This window comes from Aulostomus chinensis, chromosome 20 (assembly GCF_037954235.1).
Source record: "Aulostomus chinensis isolate RoL2024-O1b breed Wild chromosome 20, RoL_Achi_v1.0, whole genome shotgun sequence".
Taxonomy (NCBI): Eukaryota; Metazoa; Chordata; class Actinopteri; order Syngnathiformes; family Aulostomidae; genus Aulostomus; species Aulostomus chinensis.
This window is the reverse complement of record NC_141339.1, coordinates 22,129,296-22,155,975: the sequence shown is the minus strand read 5'-3', so window position 1 is coordinate 22,155,975 and position 26,680 is coordinate 22,129,296. Positions and strand designations below refer to the sequence as shown.

The 26,680-nt window shown below is 45.0% G+C and overlaps 2 protein-coding genes across 17 annotated transcripts in view; one reads left to right on the top strand and one right to left on the bottom strand.

The window, feature by feature from the left end:
• The window catches only part of LOC147243269 (exostosin-1), a 146,925-nt gene extending 123,784 nt beyond the window's left edge, over positions 1-23,141 (bottom strand). For 2 of the 4 annotated variants that reach the window (XM_086189309.1, XM_086189312.1), the window contains exons 1-3: positions 22,518-23,141; positions 21,121-21,659; positions 19,143-19,891 (exon numbers count right to left, since the gene is read on the bottom strand). In XM_086189309.1, the coding sequence (XP_086045435.1) occupies positions 19,143-19,891; positions 21,121-21,414 (1,043 nt within the window). In that variant the 5' untranslated portion in view covers positions 21,415-21,659; positions 22,518-23,141. The remainder of the gene's footprint in view (positions 1-19,142; positions 19,892-21,120; positions 21,660-22,517) is intronic. The other 2 variants (XM_086189310.1, XM_086189311.1) reach the window with 2 other exon arrangements.
• scara5 (scavenger receptor class A, member 5 (putative)) overlaps positions 1-26,680 on the top strand; it is a 187,455-nt gene that overhangs the window by 76,620 nt on the left and 84,155 nt on the right. For 3 of the 13 annotated variants that reach the window (XM_086189320.1, XM_086189314.1, XM_086189323.1), the window contains exons 3-5: positions 1,103-1,255; positions 1,342-1,464; positions 21,084-21,141. The exons of 2 other annotated variants lie outside the window; for them this stretch is intronic. The gene's annotated coding sequence lies outside the window, so the exon portion shown is untranslated. Of the gene's footprint in view, positions 1-1,102; positions 1,256-1,341; positions 1,465-21,083; positions 21,142-24,814; positions 24,941-26,680 lie in introns of those variants that run through there. 8 more of the 13 variants (XM_086189324.1, XM_086189317.1, XM_086189315.1 and 5 more) reach the window with 6 other exon arrangements.

Below are 26,680 nucleotides of genomic sequence, written 5' to 3'. Positions count from 1 at the left end.
AGTGCTGACTTCACATATAGAAGGAGGATGCTGGGTGGAGGAGGGATGTAGTCGTAATGCGTACCTTTTAGTTTTTCCGTCACACGATGAGGTCATAGGGCCTCCAAATACATATTTCTTTCTACTCTTGACTGGGTTTGAGACTCTCTTTTTTTTTTTTTTTTTCCCTAAAGCGACGCCCTGGGAAATCACTTGAGACTTCAGCAATGTTTCTGTTGACAAAGCCAGGAGTTTAGAGCGAAACGATGGGAGAATTTCAGCTGTGTTTCTCGTGACAGAACCAGATCTTCTCGAGCCAGTTATGTTTTGGTAACAAAACAAACAACAACAACAGCAACAAAAAACGGGTGTTTTTAATGAGACGTGGGTGCGTTTTTCAGCCATGTTTCTTGTAACAAAATCAGCAAGATGTTTGGGTGTTTTCAGCCACGTGGGACGACAAATACCCGTGTTTTTTAGTGAGACATTAAGAAATTTTCAGCCATATTTCTGATTGAAAAAAAAGGATCTTTCTTTTCGCAAAACCCGATAATACGTTGTCCCACAACATGTTTCCGCTGCGCTGAACAGGCAGATCAAAGTAAAGGTAATTTAGCCTTTAAAAAGAGGGGAGTTTCAGTTTTCTGACGGGCCCAGTCCTGGATCAGGTTCAGCGGTGCCCTGATAAATTAGCAGAGCGTTCCTGTTTCCTCTCCAACACTTGAGCCTTTCAATGTGCTCTTACCATCATGTAAATTTCTACCATTTGACCAAACACTCGCCCGAGTTGAGCTCTTCTCTTTTCCCCCTGACAGAGAAACTGAACACACACTCGCGTCCCTGGTTGAGATTATTAATCTCCGGCTGTGTGATATGTTCAAATGTCTGTAAAAGTGGAAACTTTGAGGCAGAAATAGAACCAGGGATGACACTATGCTCTCTATTAGGTGTGTGTGTGTGTGTGTGTGTGTGTGTGTGTGTGTGTGTGTGTGTGTTTTAAGTGGCTGGGTATGAATGTTTTATCATTCCTGAGACTCGTACACAGCAGTTGCTTCCTCGTAGAGCTCTGATTAATTATACAATGTCTGACCTCTTAATGTTCACTTTGTTAAACTCTCTGCAGCTCTCTTTCCGCTCCTCCCTCTATCTTTTGATCTCTCCCTCATCCCCTCAACTGAACCCTGATCTGGTATCGTAGATAACGGAAGACAATTTGCTCAGCGCACTTACGAAATGAAATGACAGCGGGGGGCTTCTGAGGCTGATCGTTTTTCAGGTGACCTCCAGATGTGAAGAAACTCTGAAAACTGACACGACATCGCATGAACCCGTTTTGTTTGGTTCGTTTTTTTTATGTTTCAGCGCAGATGCCAGTGCTGCCACCAGGACACGTTCCCTCATCGGGGTTCCGCACCAGTCGAATCTGTGTGGACGCCCAACCAAGCAAGAAGTAGCACGGGAACTGAGCCAGTGGCCCTCCTCTTGGTAAGCAGTATATTAAAAAAAAAAAACAACAACAACGACAACATGATGTCTTTTTAACAAGATGTTGGGGGCCTTTTCAGCCGTATTTATAGTGACAAAAATAGGTGTTTCGCAAGATGCCTGGACTTTTTCGGATGTGTTTCAAGTGGCAAAACTGAGTATTTTAGTGAGACTCTGGAACATTCTCAGCCATGTTTCTGGTGGCTAAACTCGGAATTATGGTGGGTTTGGTTCGGTTCATTTTCAGACGCTTTTTTTTTTTTTTTTTACAACAAAATCTGAAACAGTTTGTCCCCCAAAAATTGAACAGATCCTTCCTGAATTTGGCACAAACGTCCACCGAACTCGAGGACGAACTGCAAAGGTTTTGCTGGTCAAACGTCGTACACTTCGCACAAGCACGACATCCCCGGAACACCTCCACGTCACTCAACTGTCCACTTGGACCGCAACATAATTGCTTCATTTTATTTCCACAGGACTTAGGGACTCAAGTTATTCTTTAAAATCAGTTTCGCTTCCTGCTTACGTTCAGCGGGAGTCTCTGCTCTCAGCGTACGTGCGACAGTCATATCAAGAGGAGTAAAATGAACATTTACCGAGGCAAAGAATTTCCATTGTGGATTTTTTTCTTTTTGTACTGGAGGTGTTCGAGGAATCTTTTCAGAATGTGGGTCACAAAATATGAGGAGCTTGGAAAGACAAAATGACAGACTAGTGAATGCTGCCGGCCAGAGAAAATAATTTTGCTCCCTCGAAAGAGCCTGGCAGAAGTGTGAGAATATGTCACTGCAGACATAAATGTTGGATTTATGTTCTGCTTTGTTCCAATTTGCTCCCTTCTTACCAAAGAAAGGCTTCAAGGATGAGGACTCAGTTCTTTTTCGGATTAACAGTTGTCAGGAGAACTTCTTCAGAATGTGAGAGTCTCTCTGGGGCGGCTGACGAGCACTGAGGCAGGCAACATGGTTTAGATAGAAATTTACGTTTGAGATCAGGGTGGGAATTAAATTCAGCATTAGGATGTTTAAAGTTTAAATGGAGCCAATGGAAGGTCCTCATCAAGATAGCAGCAGCAAAAGTGTGTGTGTGTGTGTGTGTGTGTGTGTGCGTGTGCCGTCAGACTGATCCCTTACGCTTGGTTAATGTTACCCTCGTCCTTGAGCTACAAATGCAAATGACAGCTAGCTCCATTTTCCCAAACGCGCAGCTGGAGAGGCATTTCAAAGCATCAGCGTTCACCACCTTTCCCCTCCTCCGTCGATCGTAAACACGCGCTCACAGCTGACACGGGCGTGTGGTTCGTCGGGCAATAATGACGAACAACTGACACACATTAAAAGTTTCCACCTCTACTGCTTGTGCTGCAGATGGGCACCATTTTCACACAGGAAGGCCACAACCTTGATTTGATTTATTTATCTCGCCCCCGCCCCCACCTCCCACCTCCCACCTCCCACCCCCAAGCTCCTGCTCCTCCAGTGGCGCTCTCATCCTTTTTTCAGTGTGTGTGTGTGTTTCAAAATCACTGTCGTCTGTTTGGGGGGAAACGAGCCAAGACTCCATGTTTTCAGTAGCGTTTGAAGTTGGTGTGGCAACAAGAGGCAAAATGGCCGATCTTTATTCTGACACCCAACAAAACTCAACATGAACACTGATGGATGGTCTTGACCTCACACTGCTGTGGATGATGGCAGTGTGTGTGTGTGTGTGTGTGTGTGTGTGTGTGTGTGTGTGTGTGAGAAAACTCAAATATGCGACCTCTTGTAATACCATGACAAGGCCATTGATCCTGGCCTGTAATTGGACAGCATCAGTGCAGATACCTCCTGTGTGTGTGTGTGTGTGTGTGTGTGTGTGTGTGTGTGTGTGTGTGTGTGAGAGAGAGAGAGAGAGAGTCCTTTTACTGTACTTTTTTGAGGCAGTTATTGCTTATGTCCTACAGGTTTGTGTCACTTTTATATGCAACCACGAAAAGTTATGCCACTTAGAAATAACTTCATTGTAGTACTATAGATAGTGATGGCATGATACTGTACTTGTACTGCAAGACCTGTATTCCATTGAATGAAGACTGAACGATACGGTTTAACATCACGCTTAGAAACATCGCGAGAAACATCGCTAATCTTTCGATGTAACTTAACAAAACCTCAAAGTGGTTTTAACTCCCATTAAAGATTTAATGGTTTAAATTTCCTCCATTTCATTGAAAACTATCAAGGACAACAAGAGTTATTTGGAGGCAGTTCTGTTCAGGGCAGACCGCTGCTAACGCGACAAGCTAGCTAGCTAACTCAGAGTTTGTTGCTGTTTCACCTAGCAAGGGGACCGAGCAGAATGCTGACTGAAGTGGTCCAGTAGGTCTCTTATTCCCACACTGTTGTTCCAGTTAACAAGCCAGGAGGTGATAAGAGAGGAAAAATATTCTCTTCATAAAAACTTTAACCCCCCCCAAAAAAAAGGAAATATAGAATTCATGAGGCCCTGAGTGGACAAGGCTGCAAGCAACCACCCATATCGGTTGACCAATAAAACTTGTAAAAAGCAGTATTCAAGCTAAGACAATGCTGTATTTGTGAACTGTAGGAGAGTACAGATACAGACGAGAAGTACCTTCAGGCTGTTTGTGTTACTGTCTGAGTGTTTGCATGTAAATGTGATCCCAGAAGTCACCCATAAACTCAAACACTCACTGCTGACACTTCCCATTTTATGCTTTCATATTTGCCTGTAGCGTTTCTCATAAGCTGCTATACTTTGGTATGTGTAGAACTACAGGGTCAGACAGTGTATTACAGTTCGTACGAGCAGAGAGGTCCCTGAAAAAAATGAATTCACTCCAAGAACTGAAACGTTAGCTTGTACCCTATCTGACTCCTGCAAGTGTAACTGGAGGCTGAGAGGGAACTAAAGCTCATCAGCCTGCTGCGAGAGCAGACCTGTAACTTTGTTATTTAGGGTGATGCCTGTGTTGCACGCATCATAAGAAGGTCATCGCAGCATCTCACAGGGGTCTGACAGCAAGTATCATAAAATAGTTGTACATTTGCATGCATGGCTTGGAGGTAGAGGGGTCATCTAGCAACCAAGGGGTCACCAGTTTGGTTCGATTCCTTCCGCGACCCTTAGCTGATAAGTGGTATAGAAAATGGATGGATGGATTTCAAACACTGTCCTGTAAACACAGCAGGGGTGAAAGCTTAGCGAAGCTCGCGTGGGTGAAACAGAGGAGTGGCCAGGCCAGGATGTAGTCACACCCCTTCAAATTTCTTCTTAGTACGGCACTCGTTTTCACCTAGCATTTAAAAAAAAAAAATATACATATATATATATATATATATATATATATATATATATATATATACACATCTGCCAGTTTCCAAGCATTTCTTTATTCCAACATTTTGGCTTTATCTCCCCCAAAATACAACTATACCTGAGCGTTTTATTCACAATTAATCCAAGACAGAAACATTTCTCAAGAGCAATTCCTGAAGGTGCGGGTAAACATGCTCTTAAAAAAAGCATGTAGAGGAAAACAGTGTTACTAGATAAATAAGTAACCAGTTAATCAAATATGTTTTGAATAACTACATAGTGATTGTGTCCAAGTGTAGGAAATATACAAGATCTGAACTCAAGCTACATGTAAAAAAGACCTTATTAGGTTTATTTTCCCTGAATCAAATCCCTAGTCAGCTATACATGCTACACATAATGTAACCATCGAGCTTTTTTGACAGCGTCACAAATATTATACTGCTTCATTAAATAAAATACTACTCTCTTTGTGATTCATTGAACTGAATATCTAAGCTCTGAGAAACGAAAAACAAGTGCTGCTCCTGCTGAGTCCACTGAGATTCACCTGCAGCTCAGTGCAGCTTTCAACTTCTTGTTTCAGCCCTCAACACCATCTGGTGGGGCCCTACTGGCTCTCTCCAGTCCCCCAATGAGAAGCAGTGAGCTGCAGCTCCAAGCTCTCAAACTACACAACTGATCATGCTCTATCTGCTCGGAGCCAAATGGCTGAATGTTGAAGTAAACAAGTGACTGACTGGCGAAGGCATGGCAATATCTCACAAGCTTGCTCTGCATGGTTGATGAGTTTTGACCAAGTTACCGTCAAAATGCACCACAAGATTCTGGACTTAACTGTGTCATCATCCCCTTCACTTCAGCGTTGGAGGTCTAAGTCTCACACCAGCACTGTTGGACGTTTGGTTTCCTTGTCTCAAAGTTACTGGGTTCTTGGTTAAATGCCTGATTTTATATATTTTATATTTCTGTAGTTGAGATATTTTAACATTTTTACAACTGTCATGACAGCAATCACAACCTCGTTTAATGTCGGTTGGAGACAATGACACAAAAGTTAGGCTGAAAGAGCAAGTGCAACATTGCAGTCACGTTCTCAGTGTAATTCGTTAGCATAACGTTAGCTTTGTTCTTCTGGCAGTTGCATTTCTGCTTCTAAAATAGTGAAAGTGACAGTCACGGGGTTGGATATACAAACTCTGCAGGAATCGGTGTTTAAAATTTCATAAGTTTTCATTGTCCTAGTTTCTAATTAAATTATTTAAATGTTTTAGCCAATTTAGTTTGTGTTCCTTTGTCTGTGATAACGTCTTTATCTTCAGCTTATTTGTTTTGGTCCCAATCAGTAGATGAGTTTGGAGCATATTCCCCTCGGTATTGTTTGCTTTTACACAGAGGAAAACTCAAGTGAACCCAAATATAGCATTAAAAACCAAGTTTGGTGAGGATGTTCACTTTTATGGGCAGGAGCTAGAGAGTAAATGGGAGACGGTCCTGTGTTTGAATACATTTTTCTGCATGTATCTATTTCTTCAATGGCACTTAATTTTCCTGTACTTATTTCTGATCACCAATTAGCGGTACAGCACCATGATATTCTAAAATCTATTTTGCCCGCCCGTTAACTGGGATGCGACAGAAAATTGATAACATTTAAATCAGAGACGTTATTGATGAAGGGATAATGCTAAAGTACCGTACGGTCCAAAATTCATATGAAGAATTCATACGGGTAGAAACACGGTCCAATGACTAGAGAATAACACCTCTCGGTGCTGTCAGAGCCCATCTGTGAGACACACATACACACACTGCTGTTAGAAAGAAGGAGGTAATAAGAATGGTGATTAGACTTTCGATTAAAGCGTTTTCTTCTTCTCCAGCCCTCCAACAGCTTTGACACCCAGCGTCTGAGCAGCAGCCGTGGCCAATTCGCCTTCAGCGTGTACAAACAGAAACAACTTTGAACGCAAACTTCTGAGAGCATCTCTGAATTTCCAGTCGGCAAGACGCAGTACACACAGAAGGAATGTGTCATTGTTTGTGCTTTGGAGGCATTAGTGCGCGTGTGTTTCCTCATGCATATGCATATGGAACAAATACATGACGATATGAAATAAACAAAACAAGAAGGAAGCTGTCAACAAACAGCAGACGGCATCATAGGAGATGTGCACACATGCATATAAAGAACAGAGGTCTGTAGAATGACAAACTCCAAACTTTATCACATTGTTGTCATCGCAGGTATGAGGCGCTGAGAGAAATCTGAGTCACACGTTCGATTTTTAAACGAACAAAAACATTCCACGCTCCACTGACGTGTTTCACTTTTGTGATGAGTGTGTGTGTGTGTGTGTGTGTGTGTGTGTGTGTGTGTGTGTGTGTGTGTGTGTGAAGCACCTGATTAACTCTCCTTCCATGGCAGGAGAGATGAAAACCTTGTGGCCAACGCATTTAATAATAAATGTTCTGGGAAATAAAACCTTTCTTTTTTAAATTAGACTGAAACACTTTTTTTTTTCTCCCTGGAGTGGCCAGAGAGATGGAGGGAAAATATTGTGGCCGCATGATAAGGAGATAAATTGTAACTCTAAGATACCACAACGGGGCAGCACGGTGGTGCAGTGGTCCTCACTGTGGCCCCCCAGCAAGAAGGTTCCAGGTTGGAGCCCCGGCTGCAGCACGGGGTCTTTCTGGGTGAGTCTCCATGTTCTCCCTGTTCCTGCTGGGTTCTCTCTGGTACTCCAGCTTCCTCCACAGTCCAAAGACATCAAGAGGGACCAGGTTAATCCAGACTCTAAATTGACCGTAGGCGTGGCTGGGAGAGCCAATGGTTGTCTGTCTCTATGTGTTGGCCCTGCCATGGACTGGTGACCTGTCCAGGGTGAACCCCGCCTCTCACCTGAAGGCAGCTGGGATAGGCTTCACCCCCCCCCCCCCCCCGTGACCCTTAACAGGATAAGAGGTAGAAGATGGATGGACGGATGGATGGAAGACCCCACAACTTGATTAACTCATGCCCATGAATTGCAGCTTGTCCCCCTCAATTTGATTATTTCATGCCTGTGAGTTACAACTTGTACCTCAGGCTCGTCCACTTTTGCTTCCCAGATGCAACTTGTTCACTCAACTTGAGTGAAGTTGTACCTCCTTCAATTTGATCAATTTATGGCCTTGAGGTTTAACCTGTTCTCACGCTTTGACTAATTAGTTGCCACGAGATATAATTTTCCATACATCAGTTATTCTGTCTGGAACTTTGGCTTGTTGACCTTTCGTGTGTACCAAGGCTAAGTAGGATAGAGAACTCTCTTTGTTTCCTCGTCTCGTGGCTACAGGACGAGGGCAGAGGAGAGGAAAACAAGTTTGTGAGGAAAACGAAGAATTAGCCACCTCACCAAAACATCCAGAAGAAAACTAACACAAGCCAGTTACCATAACTGTTTAGGTGCCAACACAGCATTTCACATTTCTGGTCGGGGGAACAAGACAGGTGAGCCAAAGGAAATAAATCATGTAAGAAATGTTTCAACCCAAATATGTAGACACACTCTTTTTGTGTTGTTTCCCAGTGATGCTTTGACCTGAGCCACAGGAACTTGCACTGGATTGTGTCAGTCCTTGAGAGAGACACAAGTTTGGTTTGCAGTCTCTAAATCATTTACACTGAAACCAAAATGAGGAAAATGAACCAAATTGTAGGGTTTAAGTCAACACTTCTAAATGTGTAACGCAATTGTGTTTTGTTTCTTCATCGCCAGACAGCCAACAATACGCAGTGAAGCCAAATGTTCCGACTCAAAGGTCCAAAGCATGTTAAATATTTTTCTCTCTTTTTTTTTTTTTGTATTTTTAAAACTGAAATTACTTCACGTCACGGTTCAGTTTAATTCGAAACAATTCAGTTAAGTACAAGTTAATTCAATTCTGTTGTTAGAAAGAAAGAAAAAAAAGTCCCGTTTAGTTCACAAGAGACTTTTGTGAGAGCTAGTTAATACCTTCTGCCTCATTCAAGAAATGTTCTTTTGCATGTTTTTTTTCCCTTACATGCCATAGGATTTTCTTTCATGCTCTAAATTTAAGCCTGATGGTTATTTGTAACCTTCTTCCTGAGGAACAAAGAGTTAAAAATAGTCATCAGACTTTACAACCAAGCTTTAATTTTAGGGTTAAAAGGTCAACGACGAATTAAAACTGGTGTTCAGCGACATTTAATGAATGAGCCACATTCTCTCCCTCCTCTGCACGGACTCTCAAACACCGGAAAATAATTGGTGTATCCACCCGGTGATGCCGAGTTAAGGGTTTCTTTGCTCTTCTGGAAGGTTTAGAAATTCAGTCTGGTAGTTCTGCTAAAAACCAGCAGCCAGACAAAGGGCACCAAAAATATAACCTCGTCCTAACACCATTAACATTTGATATTCTTTACTTACTGCAAAACAATATATCGCAAAGAAAGACCAGACAATTTGTCAGGAGTCAAAGGGCTTGGAACCAATTCACTGGTGGGGGGGGGGCTATCACCACAGGCATGTCCATCCATCAGCATGTTAGGATGAACTAACAGGCATCCAGCAGACCACCACCAGCCCTGTTTTGGTCTGATCACGACCTTCAGATGACCGGCTCTCGACTCTACGCGACAGGCAACGGACCTCAGACTGCGACTGACCCAGGCAGATATTAATAACTGGGGGAAGTAACAAATGAGAGTGTGAGTAAAAAAAAGGTAGAGGAGTGGTTCAAGGTTCATGGTGGAAAAGGGACACTGGAGAGGAGAAGCTGGTTTTTAACCTTAATGACTGTTTTTAGGTCGTAAAATGAGGAGCTGAAACGATAATTCATGTCAACTGACAGAAACACAGCAGGACAATCACATAGCTGGCGATTGTTAGCAGTACAAAGCTAACGCTGTGCTCCAAGGATCTACGCTCTGGTTGCATGGCGCTGCCACAATTGGCTTCTAGCTTCGGGACGAAGTTTGATGTCATTGACAACCTCCGCAGTCTCGTTGAGAGACTTTAAAATTCCCAAGTGCACCGCTTATAGATTTGTTTTATTTCCTTGAACAAAATTTTTAAATAGCTTCAGCTGAAACTGGTTTCACCTGGAGAGACCTGGATGCGTAGAACAAGACAAGTCACCAAAGAACAACACTTCCTTCTTTCCTCCTCTTAAACTCTGAGACTAAGGAGCCGTGTGTGAGATGTGATGGATTCACACTGCAATCCATCTTGCCATGCTGTGTTTCCACTATTTTACCGCCTCTCTAATTCCATCCTCTCTGTCTCTCTCAGCGAGGATGGATGGCAAACATCCTGGAGCGACCCGTGCACCTTTACTTCAACTCAACTGATTGTCAGCTCTCAACTGACAAATGGACGGAGAGAAAGTAGGAGAAAACAGAAAGACCGTAAATGACAAAAGAGAAATAAGAGCGAGGCGGGCAGAGAGGCGGAAATGAGACAGCTGGAAAAAAGAGAGGAGGAAAGAAAGAACCTGTGATTGAGTAGAATTGTGCTCTTGTCCATTTTCTGAGTACACAAGAAAAAGCAAGTAATGCCGAATTGAGTGAGAAGGCTGGCCAGACTTTAGAAAAATTACCATTCTTCAGCAGACTGACCGGAGAACATCACATGTTGTCCAGGAGACAGAGAGACATCCTTTCTACCACTGCATGCTGTCACAACTGTCAAAACTTTGTGGACTTGCAGAATTTGACTTTGTCCCCCATAGTCTTAATGGAGAGGAGTATTCAAGCAAGGTTAACGTTGAAAGCGCAGCATTCAAAGTAAAAAAAAAAAACGATCCGCCTAAAAGTGAGCATGAATAATTCAGTTAAAACTAGGACTATAGGGCAAATGCAAGAAAACGTTACTTGCATACCTTTTTTCTAAACTTTAATGCATTTGTCACAGCTTTAAGTTTAAGCCTCCCAATCATTTATTTGTGGCCCATCTCAATAAAAGCACAATAAACTGATCTAGCCTTTTTTGGGACAGGACACCTGCTCCCCCACCTCCACACCTGTCTCAATCGACTGGAATTTCCTTTGTGAACAAGAAAAGTTGACATGTATTTAAGCAGGAAAGAAACAATGGGAGGAGGAGAGAGCTGAGAGTCTTCATTGGCTTTCAGGGGTCCAGCGAGAGCTCGATAATTGTTCAAACAAGTGAAACAAGTCCAGCTGCCTACGAAACAGCGCTTGGGAGTTCACGGTGTCCATGGTGTAGTTCAGCGATAGCACAACGTTAGCTTAGCAACCATTGCCAAAAATCTTCATCATGGCTGGGGAAACCATGATGAAGTGACGAAAAAGGGGCTTAACAAGTGATGTTAGCGAGTTTAGCGTTCGAGGTAAATATGAGATGCAACCTGAATCAATTTTTTATTGATTGAGAACATATTGATTGATTGAGAACTGGAATTTATTGTATGATTTATTTATTTTTTAGAGCAGAGGCAAAAAAAAAAAAAGTTAATTCGATCAGTTTTCAATGACGCAGCCTCAGTGTGACAGTCACAGTAGCACACTAGGGCCTGATTGCCTTGAAGACTATGAGAGGGTCAGCTTGAATAAATGTCAATCCATGTCTGGCTTTCAAACACGGCGAAGGACCATTAACCTCTATTCATCTGTGGATTCGCCGCATTTGTCAAGTCAAACTTGATCAATGAAGCTTTGTCCGAGCAGAAGCTATCGTTGTATTGATGCTGCTGTCTGCTGCTGGGGTGTTGCAGAAACACAATGAGGCAATAAGAAAGAAATAGTGTTTGTCGGGGTTTGTTTATTTATTTTCCCATGGAAATACGTGGTTTGTTTGTATTGTTATTCATAAGGCTTGATAAGTGTTTCTTTGCTGCTTTATTACTGATTTCATTGGCCAGCTGTGACCAACGCAAGCCTGTAAAGTCGCATCTAATTTCTCTCGGCGACAGTTCGGTGTTGTTGAAGGTGATAAATTAAAAAAAAAAAAAAAAAAATTTTTAAAAAAATCCACGAAGGGAAAAACTCAAGCCTTCCATTAATGGGAATTCTTTCAGCTTCTCTTGTTTGCATTAATTGACCTTGAAAGCAGACAAAGAAGCATAAATGCAAGCAGTAATAATGAAAATATCATTATTGTGTTACTTTGTCTATGTGCTTATGTTGCCGTCAGCAGGATTATGCAAAATACTATGATCTAGTAGAGGCGTGTAGAAGGGGCCTAGGAAGAATCCATTAAATTTGGGGGCGGATTAGTTGTAGCACCGCTTAGTTCAACAGGAAATTACTTGTTTTAGACTTTTGACGTCCATGCAGATGCGTCTCAGATTTGATCAGAAACGTCTCTAGAACTCAGTGATGGTTACTGTGAGGTAGAAGAGGAAACGGTGGTAGCCAGAGTCCACAAGCTCAGGTCTTTTTCCACTCTTCACACACTTGATGAGATAGCGCCGCCTAGTGGGACGTAAGCATTTCGTGCATATCAAAACACCTCTACGTGGTCCTTGTCCAATGTACAGCAACGTCGGATGTAGTAAGTGCGTGTTCTCTTGCACCGTAGTGCAGCATCTTCATGTAAGATCCAAATATTTTATATATAGATAGATAATTATAGATAGACAATTATAGATAAAGATATGTAGTTTGATGGATGTGTGTGTACTGTGTATGTCTTAGTCCCCCCCCCCCCCACGTAACAGTCACACACGTGCGAGGGGCACTGCAGTTTTGATGAGGACCCAAGGTGTGCCAGGTGTGAGAGATTTCTAGTTGTTTGCTCGACCCTTTGCAGGATTCCAGCTTGGAGGCCAATTTTCACCAATCTTGGTGGAGAGGTGTAGCAGCGGCCTGAGGAGAACCTGTTCAGTTCTGGGCCAGATCTCGTTTAATACGGTGAAAAAAAAACAACTGTGTTTTTATCCGTATATTGGGTTTGGCTGAGGTCTTTGGTCTCCAAGTGTCTAGGTGACGTGGCGTGTGCTCTCTGAGTGAGCGAGTCCTTGTTGAATCATTGAATCAGATAAGAAACTAAAAACACACACACACACACACACACACTGCATGGATACATCAACTATCCAACTGTGATGCACAAAAATGCAACCACTCAGTTGTGTTACGAGTGTATTCTCTGGTGTCCCTTTGCTTCTCCTGCCCATGAATATTTTCACGCTTTCAAAACAGTTGGTTTAGCCTGCCTTTTGTATCTTTAATTAGGTCGTTAAATTATGTCACATATCAAAGTTCTTTAAAAGTCGTCCCCCCCCCCCACCCATTCCCTGGAACTGGCAGACACTGTTATTATCCCTCATGGTGCTCTTCATCATGACTTGCATCAAAGATGCACTTAGACAGCAGTAAAAGCTTTTCCACGCTTTAGTTCAGCTTGGCAGGCGAAGGAGGGAGAGAGGAGGAAAAGGGGGGAGAAGACGGAGGATGACAACAGATAAGGGAATAAAATGGAAGAGTGTGGAATGGCGGGAGAGGAGGAGGAGGAGGAGGAGGAGAGAGATGAAGGTGAAGAGGGGAGGAAAGGAGATAAGCGCCAACATTAAAGGGGACACTGACTTTTGATGCGCGTTAATAGAACATCTCTAGATATAAAAAAAAAAAAACGAACAACAACGGAGTGACACGGTGCAGTTACACGGTGCAGTTACACGGCTCCGCGGCGACAGCACCAGCCACCCACATGACCACAGCTGACATTTAAATGAATACATTTGGACCCTTTTCTCCCATCATGCATATTGAATTGTGCAGCTGCCACACAGACACAGATGTGACAGCAGCTGTGTTTCCATTTCACTGTATTTATGCATCGAATTAGCGATGCTGAGCAGGCGCGGCGCATTAATACTAATTCAATTTCTTTACCCACAGACCATAAATCAATTAGTGGCTGATGAGTAACATATGAGGGAGGAAATATCTGTCCGTCACGATCCGGCTTGAAGGCTGAGAGTGTATCACGCTAACCGCCGTTATTTTAGTGGCTGTAGTTTGTGGAGCCGCTGGGGGTTATAGTGGGGGTCTTCTTTCGTTAAGACCCCCAACCCACGCACCTTAATAAGTCATTTGTTGCACCCCCCCAGAGGCGACACATTTCCAGCACAGTGTGGTCAGGTTTAGGCACAAAACCAACCTGGTAAGTGTTGGGAAAAGAAACAACAACTTTTTAATGACATTAAAATGAGTAAAGATTTGACACAAACTGGAGGCTGACCTCACCGCTGGCCGCCGCCTCCTGCTACAGCCGCCTGGTATCGACTCGCCCAGCGACCGTGGCCAGCGGGATCTGCTGTATCAACTGCAACCGCATCCACAGATTGACTCCAAACAGCTTCTTCCACTCAGTCGCCTCAATTATGGCTCTCCTTCACCACGGTGGCCTTTCTGTCTACTCATCCGCCGCTCCCTCCACCTCCTCATACAGATTTTCTTGCCTTTTATTGACTTGGTGGAGTTCCTGTTGAACTCCTCAACCAGCGCCAGTTCTTCCTCAGCCGTCCCCTTTAGTAACCACTTCACTGGCTTCCCATCTAAAATTCAGGCCACTAGCACCCACCTATGGGGCTGTGTATCTGTCCCCCACCCCCAACTTAACCGCCCCCCCCCCCCCCCCAAGCTACGGAGACTCTAAAGTCACTCATCCAGGTTGGGACTTTTCTCAGGCGACACGATGGTGGAACAAGCCCCCCTCCTCCATCAGCCTGTCAGGGTCACTCGTCTCAGCCCTGCGACTCATTCCGGTCTCAGACCGTGATGAACAGCTGCTGCTACCTCTGAGGGAAGGCACGACACCAGTCCCTTTGGCTGAGTGATGTAATGTACTTTTGTGTAGTCATAATTACCACTAGACACCAGATGCACCTGTCACATATACATGAGTGAAGTTGTGCAGGAATGGATCTGAAAACTTGGAAGTTGGTGTTATTGGACATTCACTTCCCTTGTCTCAAAGTTAATGGGTTTTTAAATAGGTTTCCGCTTAAACGTGTGAATTAGAGTCTGCGGTTCACACTCGCCGCAGATATTTAGAGGAGTGAAGAGAGCCGACGTGTCCCAGCAGCTGTTTTTGTCTTTCTATCACTGCTCCATTGAGAGCGTTCCCGCCCACCTATGACATGCCGGTGGTTCCTCAGCCGCTCTGCAGCAGACAGGAAAGCTCTTCCGAGTCATAAAGTTGGCGCAACACATAAGTTAGAGGGCGTCCTCTAAAATCCTGAATATTTGCAATATACCCCGGAATTGTGCATGAAGATTCTGCTGCATTTGCACTCCGGCGTATTTGATCCTGCTTTTATACCTTTTGCTTTTCCATACTTATTTAATGTTTTGATGCTTGATGTAGTTTTTCTTGTGCCTGCTCGTCTACGAAGTTTTTGTATGAGCCACCACGTTTTCTCAGGACGGGCAGAGCTAAAAGACAACAAAACTGGTCGGTTTTCATTTCCGAGTGATCTCCTGTTAAAATATTTATTTGGCTTAAAGTATAAAACATAAATCAAAGGCCCAAGGTGCTCGTTCCTCATTTCCCTTAGTTCCCCTGTTACAGAACATTTAGAAATGTGGAAATTATGAGACTACAATATCTTTCCTGTCGGTTGCCACAGTGCCCGTCAGAAAAAGAAAGTTCTAAAATAACTTCCTGCAGAAAGAAACCGAAATAAGAGCTTGATGAGCAGAGAGGAAAAGATGACGACGCTAGAGATTTCATGGACGCATTCGTCTGCCAGCAGGAATCCTCCCATCACATTTGTCCATCCTCTCCTCCTCTCTTTCTTGCTCTCCTCTCTTCAGGCCATGAAGGCTTTCATGGGCGATGTGACAGTTATCTGAATTAAGCTTTTTATTGCTGCTCTGGAAGTCGAGCCCTCAGCATTCCAATATCAAACATTCTTTAGGGAGATACTTCTGGCTCTAATTTGTTCAGCCGGCTGTTATCTGTGTACAGTAAAACAGGCCCGGTTCAATCCAGCGGCGCTCAGTGGGAGGTGAGATCTCTATCTATCCCCTTCATTCACAGCTTAATTCAATTGGAGGGCAATTATCGACCGCCCCGGGGCTTCAAGATGTTCGTCGGGTTCTGTTCCCATCAGGGAGTCCGCGCTCTGTAGGATCCCCACCCCCACCCGACTGCACAGGGTGATGTCTGTATCGATGAGCTGTGTGTAAAACAGCGGAGCAGCCGGGCATAAACAGGCTGTCAGTCACGGGCTCCATCAGGAGTCAAAAGGTTGTTGGTGTTCAGACGGATGAAGTTAGAGTTGCTCAACGGCGCGAGACGAGGAACGTCACGCTCACATTCAGGTGGCAGCTTCCTCCGCGGCCTGAAGCTCCAATGAATACAGCCTCCTATTAATTAGAGCCTGATCAGTAGTGTGTAATTGCAGATGTCAGCGGTTGATATTTTCACATTTGTCCCACAAGTAACAAGATATGGAGAACAACCAAAAATACCCCGACCGTGACCTAAAGATCGGCTCTGATCTCCTCGTGTTTAGCGCATGATTTTTAAAATAATTCTAACCCTTTTGTTAGTTTGTTTTCTTACAGTTTAGTAAATCCGATTAACTATTTTTTGATATTTCTGTCCCAAACATCAACGTCCATATCTGCCTCCGACAAACATGGACTTTTAGACTACTTAATGAAACAAGGCTCATTTTCTGAGACAAATATCCCTCCATCCATTTTCTATATCGCTTATTCGTTAAAGGTCGGGGGGGTTGGCCATACTTGTATCTCTTCCAGAATTTGATCAGGCAGTTGGTGCAGGACGTAAAGTTGGTGCAAGTGAAGCCAAAAAAAAAAGGAGAAGCAGAGACAAAACAAGACAAAAAGCTTTTAAAGAAGGCAGTATTTGTTGGTTTTTGGCTGATTTCCGTTTTGGCGCCTCAAGTGAAAACGTTTTGGCCGGATCGACTCTTTAACTAGAACTCCTCAGTCATTGGCCGTGTATCAGGGATTGTCTGACACCCACCAGCCAATCAGAGCAGAGTATTCCGTCAGTCCATGGAAAAGTGTACGCTTTTATGATAAAATTCAGTCGCATGACAGAATGTGAGATGCAGCCAAAGCTGTGCTGCGTTCACTGTCACGTGCTCGTCCTTCCTTAAAAACCTCCACACCGTTTTTTTGCGTGATCCTGCCAACAGACCACCAGGTGCAACTGAAACCAGGATCTCCTTGGCTGGGGTAATGTCGCAGATCGTTTCTTTTCCATAGAGGAGAAACTGTAGGAGTACTTACTTGTGAAACAATATTTAAAAAAATGAAATTCTGAAATGACATTTGATTCGGCTTCTAATGAAACCGGCTCAAAGGGAGAGGAGTGAGAGAGCTTCCAGAAGCTGCTGAGAGCTGACCTCTGCTCCTCTCTTTGTGTTGCTGCTGGATGTCCGACTGAGACAGAATGGACTAATGCGCTATGTGTTTAGTGAACGAGTCTCTGAAGCACTTTCTGGTCATTAATGTTCTCCATTGATTATCAGCCTTTCTGCTTCGTGCAGCAGGCGGTAAACACTGATGGGTTTTCTTTTTTCAGTTCTAAAAAAAAGGGGGGAAAAAAACATGAATTATGTAACCGAGTCACACTAAAATGTTTGTTCTTCTTTGCTGTAAAAGCACACCGTTCATTTCCATAGGTAGCGGACTCGAGTGCCATGACTTGATACAAGTCGCATTTGAGTTCATTTCTGCAGATTCTGCATGTAAATACGGAGTCTGGAGACGAGCTTCTGGTTTCTGTCTGGGTAGCTTTGACCAATCACGTCCCAGCGGGCCCCCGAAGGCGTGGAGGGCAAAAGAAACTTAAAAAGGAACACAAAGCCAGAAAAATCTCTGTCGTCTGAGGCTAGAGCAAAGTCATTGTCGTGCTTTTAAAGTGTTAACTGGGTGTAAACTAAATACTTGATGAAACAACCCACTCCTCTTCTGTCAACTCAAACATCTCAAGCTGCTACACAGACCGTGAACAATGGTTGGCAAATCCTGGACCGGATATCCGCTGGCTACACCGGGACCCTGACACACTGACCTCAGAGACTGGATTTGAGGACTTCAGAGTTGCCTGACTAATGTTCATGAAGACTTATTAACATTCTAATATTTCTATTGTTTTAAATATGGAAAAGCTCAGTTGTTGTTTATTTTTGAAACATAATTTCCAGCAGAGGCCAATGCATGAAAGGGGGCCATTCCACAAAAACCAAACCAAACGTATCACGTTGTCAGTAATGGCAGCGAGAAGGGAAACGTGGTGTGCAAAGTCTGGAGCTAAAAAAAAACATTGAGTGACTCAACCACCGCAACGCCGCATCCAACTTGATCTGTCACTGCAAAAACCCCACGCAGCACAGAGGAGAGAAGGCTGTCTATCTTCCTGACCGGCTGTGGGCAAAAGTTGGCATGTTCGCTATTCATCCAAGAATAATGAGCAACCACAATGAAACAAGGAAACGCGTCATAGTCCTAATACGTCCCGACTGCTTGTGTAATTTTTTTTTTTTTTAGTAGTTCAGTAGTTGTTCCGTAGCACTTAGCAGGATTCACACTGGTTTTCCTTTGGGCCTTGAGATGACTCTTCGGCTGCCATATCCAGGAAAAGCAAGAGAAGTTAAGAACGTTGTTCCCATTTCACCCCGCATGCAATAGTTTCTTCTCAGCTGTCAGCTCTCGCTAAAAATTTCAGAAGGTGAACTCCTCTTCTCGACTCTGATCATTTTACTTTCAACCAACTGCTGAGCTGACAAAACTTTACCTCTCTGAACAGTAGACGCGTCTGTACCCTCACGGTCCTTTCTTGCTCTTACACACACACACACACACACACACACACACACACACACACACACACACACACACACACACACACACACACACCAGTAATAACACTCTTGCATTTTCGTAGCATTTAGTCTCCAGGCCTGTAACGATTAAGAAATTTGGACATGAGCGTTTCCAGCCTGTTTCACCCCAGTGCCACGGAGCCAGACACCCAGTCCTCAAGCACTACGGCCCATTACACTTGTAATGAAAGACGGCACTAACATGACCACCCTGGTAGTTGAGAGAAGCTGTGATGATCCTGCATTAACAACAGCAAAGAAAAGCTGATAATGGCATTAAGCCTGAGCTAATGTCTGTTTGCAGGACAGAAAACCTCTCACAAAAAAAACTGCGCAATGACAAAAAAGTCCTGAACTCGAAAAGGGAGAGATGAGGCGTCCTTGAACCAGCAACGGCAGAAAACTCTACCGACTAATAACTCTTAGCGAGGGATCCTCAAAGCATCAAGTCTCTTTTCAAATGCACACCCACATGCTGCGAAAACGAGTTAAAAAGATCAAAAAATGTGTCTTACTTTGAGTATTCTTCATTGTCTCTATCACAGCGAGAGTCCTTGTGTTTCTCCCAGTCTTTGCCATGTTTACACGTGGTCAGCAGAATAATGTCCTCCCCGTTATTGATGTGATACAGAGCGTTCCTCGTCTCTGAACCGATGCCGGTTAAGTAGCGCTTCCCTTTGAAAACCAGCAGGTACTTCCTGGAGGGCGGTGCGTTGTTGTTAGCCAGGTAACCTACGCCTCCTTTTAAGGGGTGATCCTTGGAGAACAGAGGAATGGAAATATCAAAGTTTGGTCGGAAGTTGGCCACGTCGGCGCTAGCCTTCGCCAGCATGGCCTGGCCCACCTCAAAGCCCAGATCCTCTGTGTAGTCCGGCCAGGTGCCAGAGTAGAGGTTGAATATAAGATGGTTTCTGCCGTCGTTCCATGTCGGCAAGCTTTGTATCCTGGACTTTACGTTCTGGACGTACTGGACTGATAGCTGGTCCCGGTCTAAGGTGTCCAAAGCTAGAATAAACAGACAAGCCTTTGATGGGTCTGTGGTGTGAAAGCGAGACTCCTCAATAGACGACAGGATCTTCTGGTAGGTTGCGGAAACCTCGTCCCCTCTCTGCGGAGGGTAAATGTAAACCCTGAAGGCCGACTGGCAGCGAGCAAAGTCGAAGCAGGTTTCCATGCGGCAGCGCTTGTTCTTGTAGATGTTGTCGCGGATCGCCCGCCGCTCGCGGGGCGAGGTGTGCTGGTGATGGAGCTGAGGACTGTCCTCCTGAATGACAGAAACACACTGGTAACCTGGATGGAACAATCAGTTCCCAGTACTGGAACTCAGTCCATTATCAGTCAGTCATACGTGATGGAAAAAAAAAAGCACGACAACCATCGAGTCCACTTCAAAATCGACTCACTTTGCCGCTGTTCTCACTGCGGCGCCACTTAAATGGGCCGAAACACAGAACCTGATGAGGTGCTGAACTGGCCGCTCGAATGCATGGGATTCAACTCCCCAAAGACGAGAACGTAAACAACATTTTCCACCTTTTCAACAGGTGTAACCTCCGACTCAGGAGGGAGACTAGAAACTTTTGGTCACCACATTTTTGACGATGAAAAAAAACAAAAACCCCACGATAATTTAGTCTCCATCACCGCTTTCACCGAAGTCACATGTCACACAATATAAAGAGAAAGAGGAGCGCTGCTAGCATTCAGGAGACGTCGCCCAGCTGAGTCTCTGTCCCGTAAGGTGGAAAACAGTCTTTCATAGCCTGACGTCCCTCGACTGACCCGTTATCATGCTGCTACAGTAGAGTACAGTCACCATAGGCGGCCATTTTCAGCATGTAGGTTGCCGGTAGCAAGCTAGCTAGCTAAGAGGTGTATGTTTCACAAAGAGAGGGCATTTCTGAAAACTTAGAGCAAGGGGCTGAAGAATGCGGGGCTAAATTATCTCCCACAGTGGCAAACCAGTTGAACCCTTCCAGCAGACTCAGATCAGCTGGTGAGGCCGCATCTCTTCTGTCTGTGGTGTCTGACACTTTCCTTCATCTTAACTTCTATTTCAACGCCTGATATTTTTCAAACTCGTGTTGTTTCATCACCGGCAACCAGCTGGATTCCCGCCTCTCGCGTTCAGCTCGATGACGAGGCCCGGCCGCGTGAAGCCATCACGGACGGCCTAATTTATGAGCGCCATCGTCGGTATTTCAGTCAGCGGGTTATGTGGTGTTCATTTTCATTAGTGAATATTTCATGGACCTGGAAGAATAGGTTTAAGACTCCTGAGAGGTTTGAAGATGTAGTATTGCACAATGAAACAGCAGAGCTTCCGTTTAATCACCCTATTCATCATCTCACATCCTCCCGTATCCTCGCAAGACCTAATAAGATGTTGTTGTGATATTGATAGTTTAAAAAAAGACGAGAGGAATTGAAAGTGTCCCTCCTGTGTGTCCCCCCAGGATCCAGTTTTATCAAAGAGTGTTTTCCTGGATGTACCTCCTGCTCTCCTCCCTCCAGGTACGGCTCCAACAGCTGGGTCACCTCTGGCCAGTGCCTCAGATGCCGGGACGGGCTTCTCTGGGGCAGGGGCTGGGGCCTCGGGTGGTGCATCTCCCGGCTCTGGCGGTACAATTCCTGCTGGTAGTACTGATGATACTCTGGGTACTGGGGCAACTGGTGGTACTGGTACGACTGCTGTTGGAAATCCTCAATTTGTAGAGCCCACAGGTAGATGAGGAAGAGAAGACCGGCCCCCACAGACACGAGCAGGTACCGCTTCTTGGCCTGCATGTGTGCTGTGGGGGGGAGGGAAGGGATGGAGGTGGTGGGTTTGGGGGTGGGGGGTGTAAAAGGGGAATGTGGTGGAGGGGAAATAAGACAGAGAGGGTAAAGGATGTAAGTGCGGAGGGATGATTGAAGAGGGTGAACGTGAACTAAAGAGGAGGAGCGGGGAGGGGGGGGTAGACACAGGTCAGCTCGACCCACAGGGACGCCTCTCTAACCACAGCTCGGCATTTTGGGATTTGTAGGAGTCACTAAAAGACAAACAAAAAACATGAATGACCAGCGTTACCTCTCTGACAGATTCTTATTTTTCTGACAGTGTCAATTGGTCAGTTTTTAACAGTATAAAAACTGCACAGCCAGTAAACAGGTACTGCGAATGACTCTAACACTGCATTTTTGACTAATTAAAAAAAAAAAAGACCCCCCCCCCCCACGATGAATCAAATAAACTTAACAGGACACGAAATAAAAAGATAAATACATACAAAAAGATGCATTTAATGACAGAAGAAGTTGCATCTGTGGCAAAAGTAGTGGAGTCAAACCAAAGTGCAGCCGAGTGAATTGAGTTTAAAATCATGTCACGTGGTCAAAATTGCAGCGCCCTGTTAATTAATGTGTTCACTTCATCAACTCTGGACCTCTCCAAGCGTTTCAGGTCCATCCTTGAATCCAGAGATTCAGCGTCTGGAGACTGTAAAACCATTATTTTCATTTTAACTTGACAATCATTCCGTCAGCTGCATCATTTCTATGAATGAACTGAGGAGATCTGGAGGTTTTGTTAGGGGAGGCAACAAAACCCCCCACCATTTTCGCCTGGATTGAGAGTTTTTCTGTTGTTTCAGGTTCCGTCTCCCGCTCCTACGGGCGGCTCTCTCGCCTCCAACTTTCTCGGCCGCTTTCTTGACGACGTGCAACAGTCAAATGTCTCTTTTTCTTAAATGGTTGCTTTTAAGCAGATTTTGTTTCCAACGTGAAGCAACAACTGCATCACCAAGAAAGAAAGGAGGGGGGGGGGACTCCACTATTGAGGCTGTTTGAATTTTCTACTCTTAACAACGTCTGTTTCTGATCAATTACGTCATTAGCAGACAGCCGCCTACCTGTTTACAGGGAACACCTGTGGTCCCGGGCAGGAGTCGGGACGTGCGCTGCTCTCCCCTCCAGCCCGAGCGCGACGACGTGTCCACAGTTAGGTTACACATCCTCCGGTCCGAGGTCAAGGTGCGCCGCAGACGTTCCTCCTCCGCTCCATCCGAATCACAAACTTTCCCCGAGAAAGCGCCACCGGGGAGGAGGAACGTTCACACACACACACACTCTCTCTTTCTCACACACGCACACACTCACACACACACGCGTGCCGTAAACAGCCGTAACAGTAGCGGCCGCATCCATCCAGATGTGCGTTCAACAACTGCTGCCGCCTTCCCGCCGGCAGGAGGAGGAGGAGACCCGAACTCTCCACTCCGTAGGAATCCCACACGTGTCAGCAGCAGAGACGCGACGAGAGAGCAGGAGAGGCACGAGCCACCGTCCTCCTCCGTGGGGGGTGGGGGTGGGGGTGAAGACTCGCACCTGATCCCGACGGATCAGGAACATCCCACTGCATCCACAGGCGCGAAAATAATCTCACGCCATGGTTAAGAGAACGACACACACACACATAGACACGCGCGCTACTACCTACACGCACACGCACGCCGTCCTCGCCTCTCTCTCTCTCTCTGTCCCTCAAATCGTCATTTTTTGGGGTTGTGCGCTGCGCCACCGAGTAGCATTCAGCATCCAGCTGGCCGAGAGAGTGTGTGTGTGTGTGTGTGTGTGTGTGTGTGTGTGTGTGTGTGTGTGTGTGTGCGCGTGCGCCCGTGTGTGTGTGTGTGCGCGCGCGCTACTGTTAGTAGCAGTGGAGTTCAGGACCCGTCAGCCCGCCGCAGTCCCGCGCAGCAGGGGGGGTCCGGTGCGTGGTTGTCGAGTGAGACTTCCTCCGGTGTTTTAGTGAGTACTCAAAGACACCTCTGACCCGCCCGGCCTGAAAACGATGGATGAGTGTGGACGTTTTTGTGTCACTGAGCTCATTAATGCTTCGCCAGAGTCAAAGAAATGATATTATTTCACTTTTGACTGCACTTTTAAATGTTTAAATAAAGAGGAAGAGCTTTTTTCTCCAGGCTGTCTTTTCTCATGTGTGCGTGCTATTTTTTGGTATTTAAAATTGAGGGAAATCTGCACAAATCGATCTTAAAAAGTCATCATCTTTTTTTTTTTTTTTTTGCCAAAGCAATTTTTGAAATTAAATCTTAAGAATCGTGTGACTGTAATAATCAGCTCTGACCTTGTGGACTAATTGTCATCGTTACCTCCCTCACTTACTACATGTTGTTAAATTAATGTCCCGATTCATTCAAAACTGTCGGCACACACTCGTGTTTGTTCGATCGGCGGATCCACACGCAGGCACATGACGTGTCAAACATCGCCATCTGGTGGCCGGTCTTCGCACCTCCTGATCTCACACTCTTCTCTCGCCCTCTTTTTGTTATTTATTCCATTTCTTCCTCATCCTCCTGTTAGAACATCACTTGTCTATTTCTTTTTTTAATCAACCGTTTTTGTTTCAAAATGCATGAAGAAATAAAAAACAACTCTTTAACCAAAGGTGGTGCAGTGGTCCTCACTGTGACCCCCCATCAAGAAGGTTGTGGGTGGAGCCCCGGCTGGAGCACAGGGTCTCTCTGTGTGAGTCTGCATGTTCTCCCTGTTCCTGCTGGGTTCTCTCTGGTACTCCAGCTTCCTCCACAGTCCAAAGACATCAAGAGGGACCAGGTTAATCCAGACTCTAAATTGACCGTAGGCGTGGCTGGGAGAGCCAATGGTTGTCTGTCTCTATGTGTTGGCCCTGCCATGGACTGGTGACCTGTCCAGGTGAACCCCGCCTCTCCCCTGAAGGCTGCTGGGATAGGCTCCACCCCCTGCGACTCTTAACAGGATAAGAGGTAGAAAATGGATGGACGTTTAACCAAAAAGCTACGTGGAGATAAGATTTTGTTAATAATAATAAGTATTATTGTTATGTAATTCTTGTGCTTGTTAACACTCAAATGTATTAAGTTATTGTTTGGGGAGTTTTTGTTGGTAAAGATGTTTTTACAGGACATTCTAATGATATTAAAGGGTTCGTACACCCAAAAAAAACAAAAAAACACCTATTATTTGCTCTCTGTCACGCCGATGGAAGTTCAGGCAACGTTTTATAACCCAGTAAAACTCTGATGGAGTTTCATAGGAAACAGTGTTGCGTTAATATCCCAAACAACTGAGGTGAATGGAGACCGACTTTCTAACATTAAAAAAACAAAAAAAACCAAAACCTTAACAGAATCATGAAGTACTTCTGTACTGCTCTTCACAGTAATTCAAGATATTTAGAAAAGTATCTTGGTGGAGGGTGCGGTGGTCAGCACTGTGGCCTCACAGCAAGAAGGTTCCAGGTTCGAGTCCCGGCTGGAGCACGGGATCTTTCTGTGTGAGTCTCCATGTTCTCCCTGTTCCTGCGTGGGTTCTCTCTGGTACTCCGGCTTCCTCCCACAGTCACAAGACATGCAATTGGGGACGAGGCTGATTGATTCTCTAAATTGACCGTAGGCGTGAATGTGCGTGTGAATGGTTGTCTGTCTCTATGTGATGGACTGGCGACCCGTCCAGGGTGAACCCCGCCTCTCGCCCGTAGCCACTGGGATAGACTCCAGCCCCCCTGTGACCCTTAACAGGAATAAGCGGAAGACAATGGATGGATGGATGGGATCTTGGTGGAGTTCGGCTCAGAACTGCGGGTGAAGTTTCTCTTTAAAAGTTCCAGTTCTCTTTTCCACGTCTTGATAGTTGTGTTCCTTTAAATCCAGACGCTAGCAGAGTCCTGTAAGTGTGTCTGCTGCATGCTGTATAAATGCTGGATTACAAAGGCTTGGCCAGCGAAACCCCAATAACGGTCTGGTTTTGTTGGAGCTCTAGGAAAACAACAACATTTCAGGTTTCTGAAGCCGAGTTGTACGGAAAGTAAATCCTCGATTCTGGATTGCAGCAATGAAATGTCACTGAAACACTATGTTACTGGTGTTTTCTCTCTCTTCACACCACAATCTTTTTTGGTAAGGGCCGCCGCCGCGCCCCCCCCCCCCCCCCCCATTTCTTTTCGCATTTACTTACTGAAGGATGGCTGGTGTTTTTGCTTTCATGGTCAACCGGGGGATGATAAATCTGAGACGGTTGTGTCGGAGGTGGCAGAGCAGTGGAGTGGGCCGACTCTGCTTGCAGTCCCAGGCTGGTGCTCTGTCCACCTCCTCGTTTTCACTGTCGGGTCTCGGAGCTTTTGGGATGCTTGAGCTGCTTCGTGCTGCCCGCCGTCTCTTTTATTCTGCTTTCAGGTTTTTACACTTGGTTTTACTTGATCGCATTCGCAGTTGACCTGATGCTTTGAAACCACTGTGTCATTGTGGGTCGTCATTGCCCTTCGTGTGAAAGTATCTCAGATATCTGATGACTCATGCTAACGTGCTAACTAGGGATCCGCAGGTATTATTTTCAGGGCTGATACTGAGAATTAGTCACGGAGGCTGATCCTCAGTTGAAGGAAACATAAATATTTCTCCCCCCAAATTAACAGCCTAACCACATGGCTACCTTCAAATTAATATGTTTAATGGAACAATATCAATATATATATATATTTTTTTTTAAATAAAAGGGGGGGGGCGTATGAAGTGGACAATCTGAACATAATAAAACAACCCTTCAAACATGAAAGTTCCTGCAGTCCCAAGCTGGAACTCAACTGAAATAATTAAATTGGCTAAATCAAATTTTCACAGATTTTAATCAGAAAAATGTCTGAATGTTGTAGTTTTTCTTCTTCTTGTACGTTACCGAATTTAAAAAAAAAAAAAAAATGACGATACCTTTGATGAATACGACAGCCAACGACCGCCCAAACTAACAATCTGCCCAGATTGGATTGATTACATTTGCTGTCCCTCCCAACTGCGGCCCCACAAGACTTTTCATGAAAACTTGTGAAAGAAACGGCTTGTAAATGATGGATAAAGGGGTTTTTTTTGGGGATCAAAATTATACGTTCCGACACCAGAACCTGCCAGGTAACATTTGAAAAGTCTGAATTAAAGGATTTATCCACGTGCAGGGCTAACTCGTCGTAGCGAGCTCCGGTTTAGCTGCGTGACTCTGACAAACATGCGGACGAAGTTGTGCC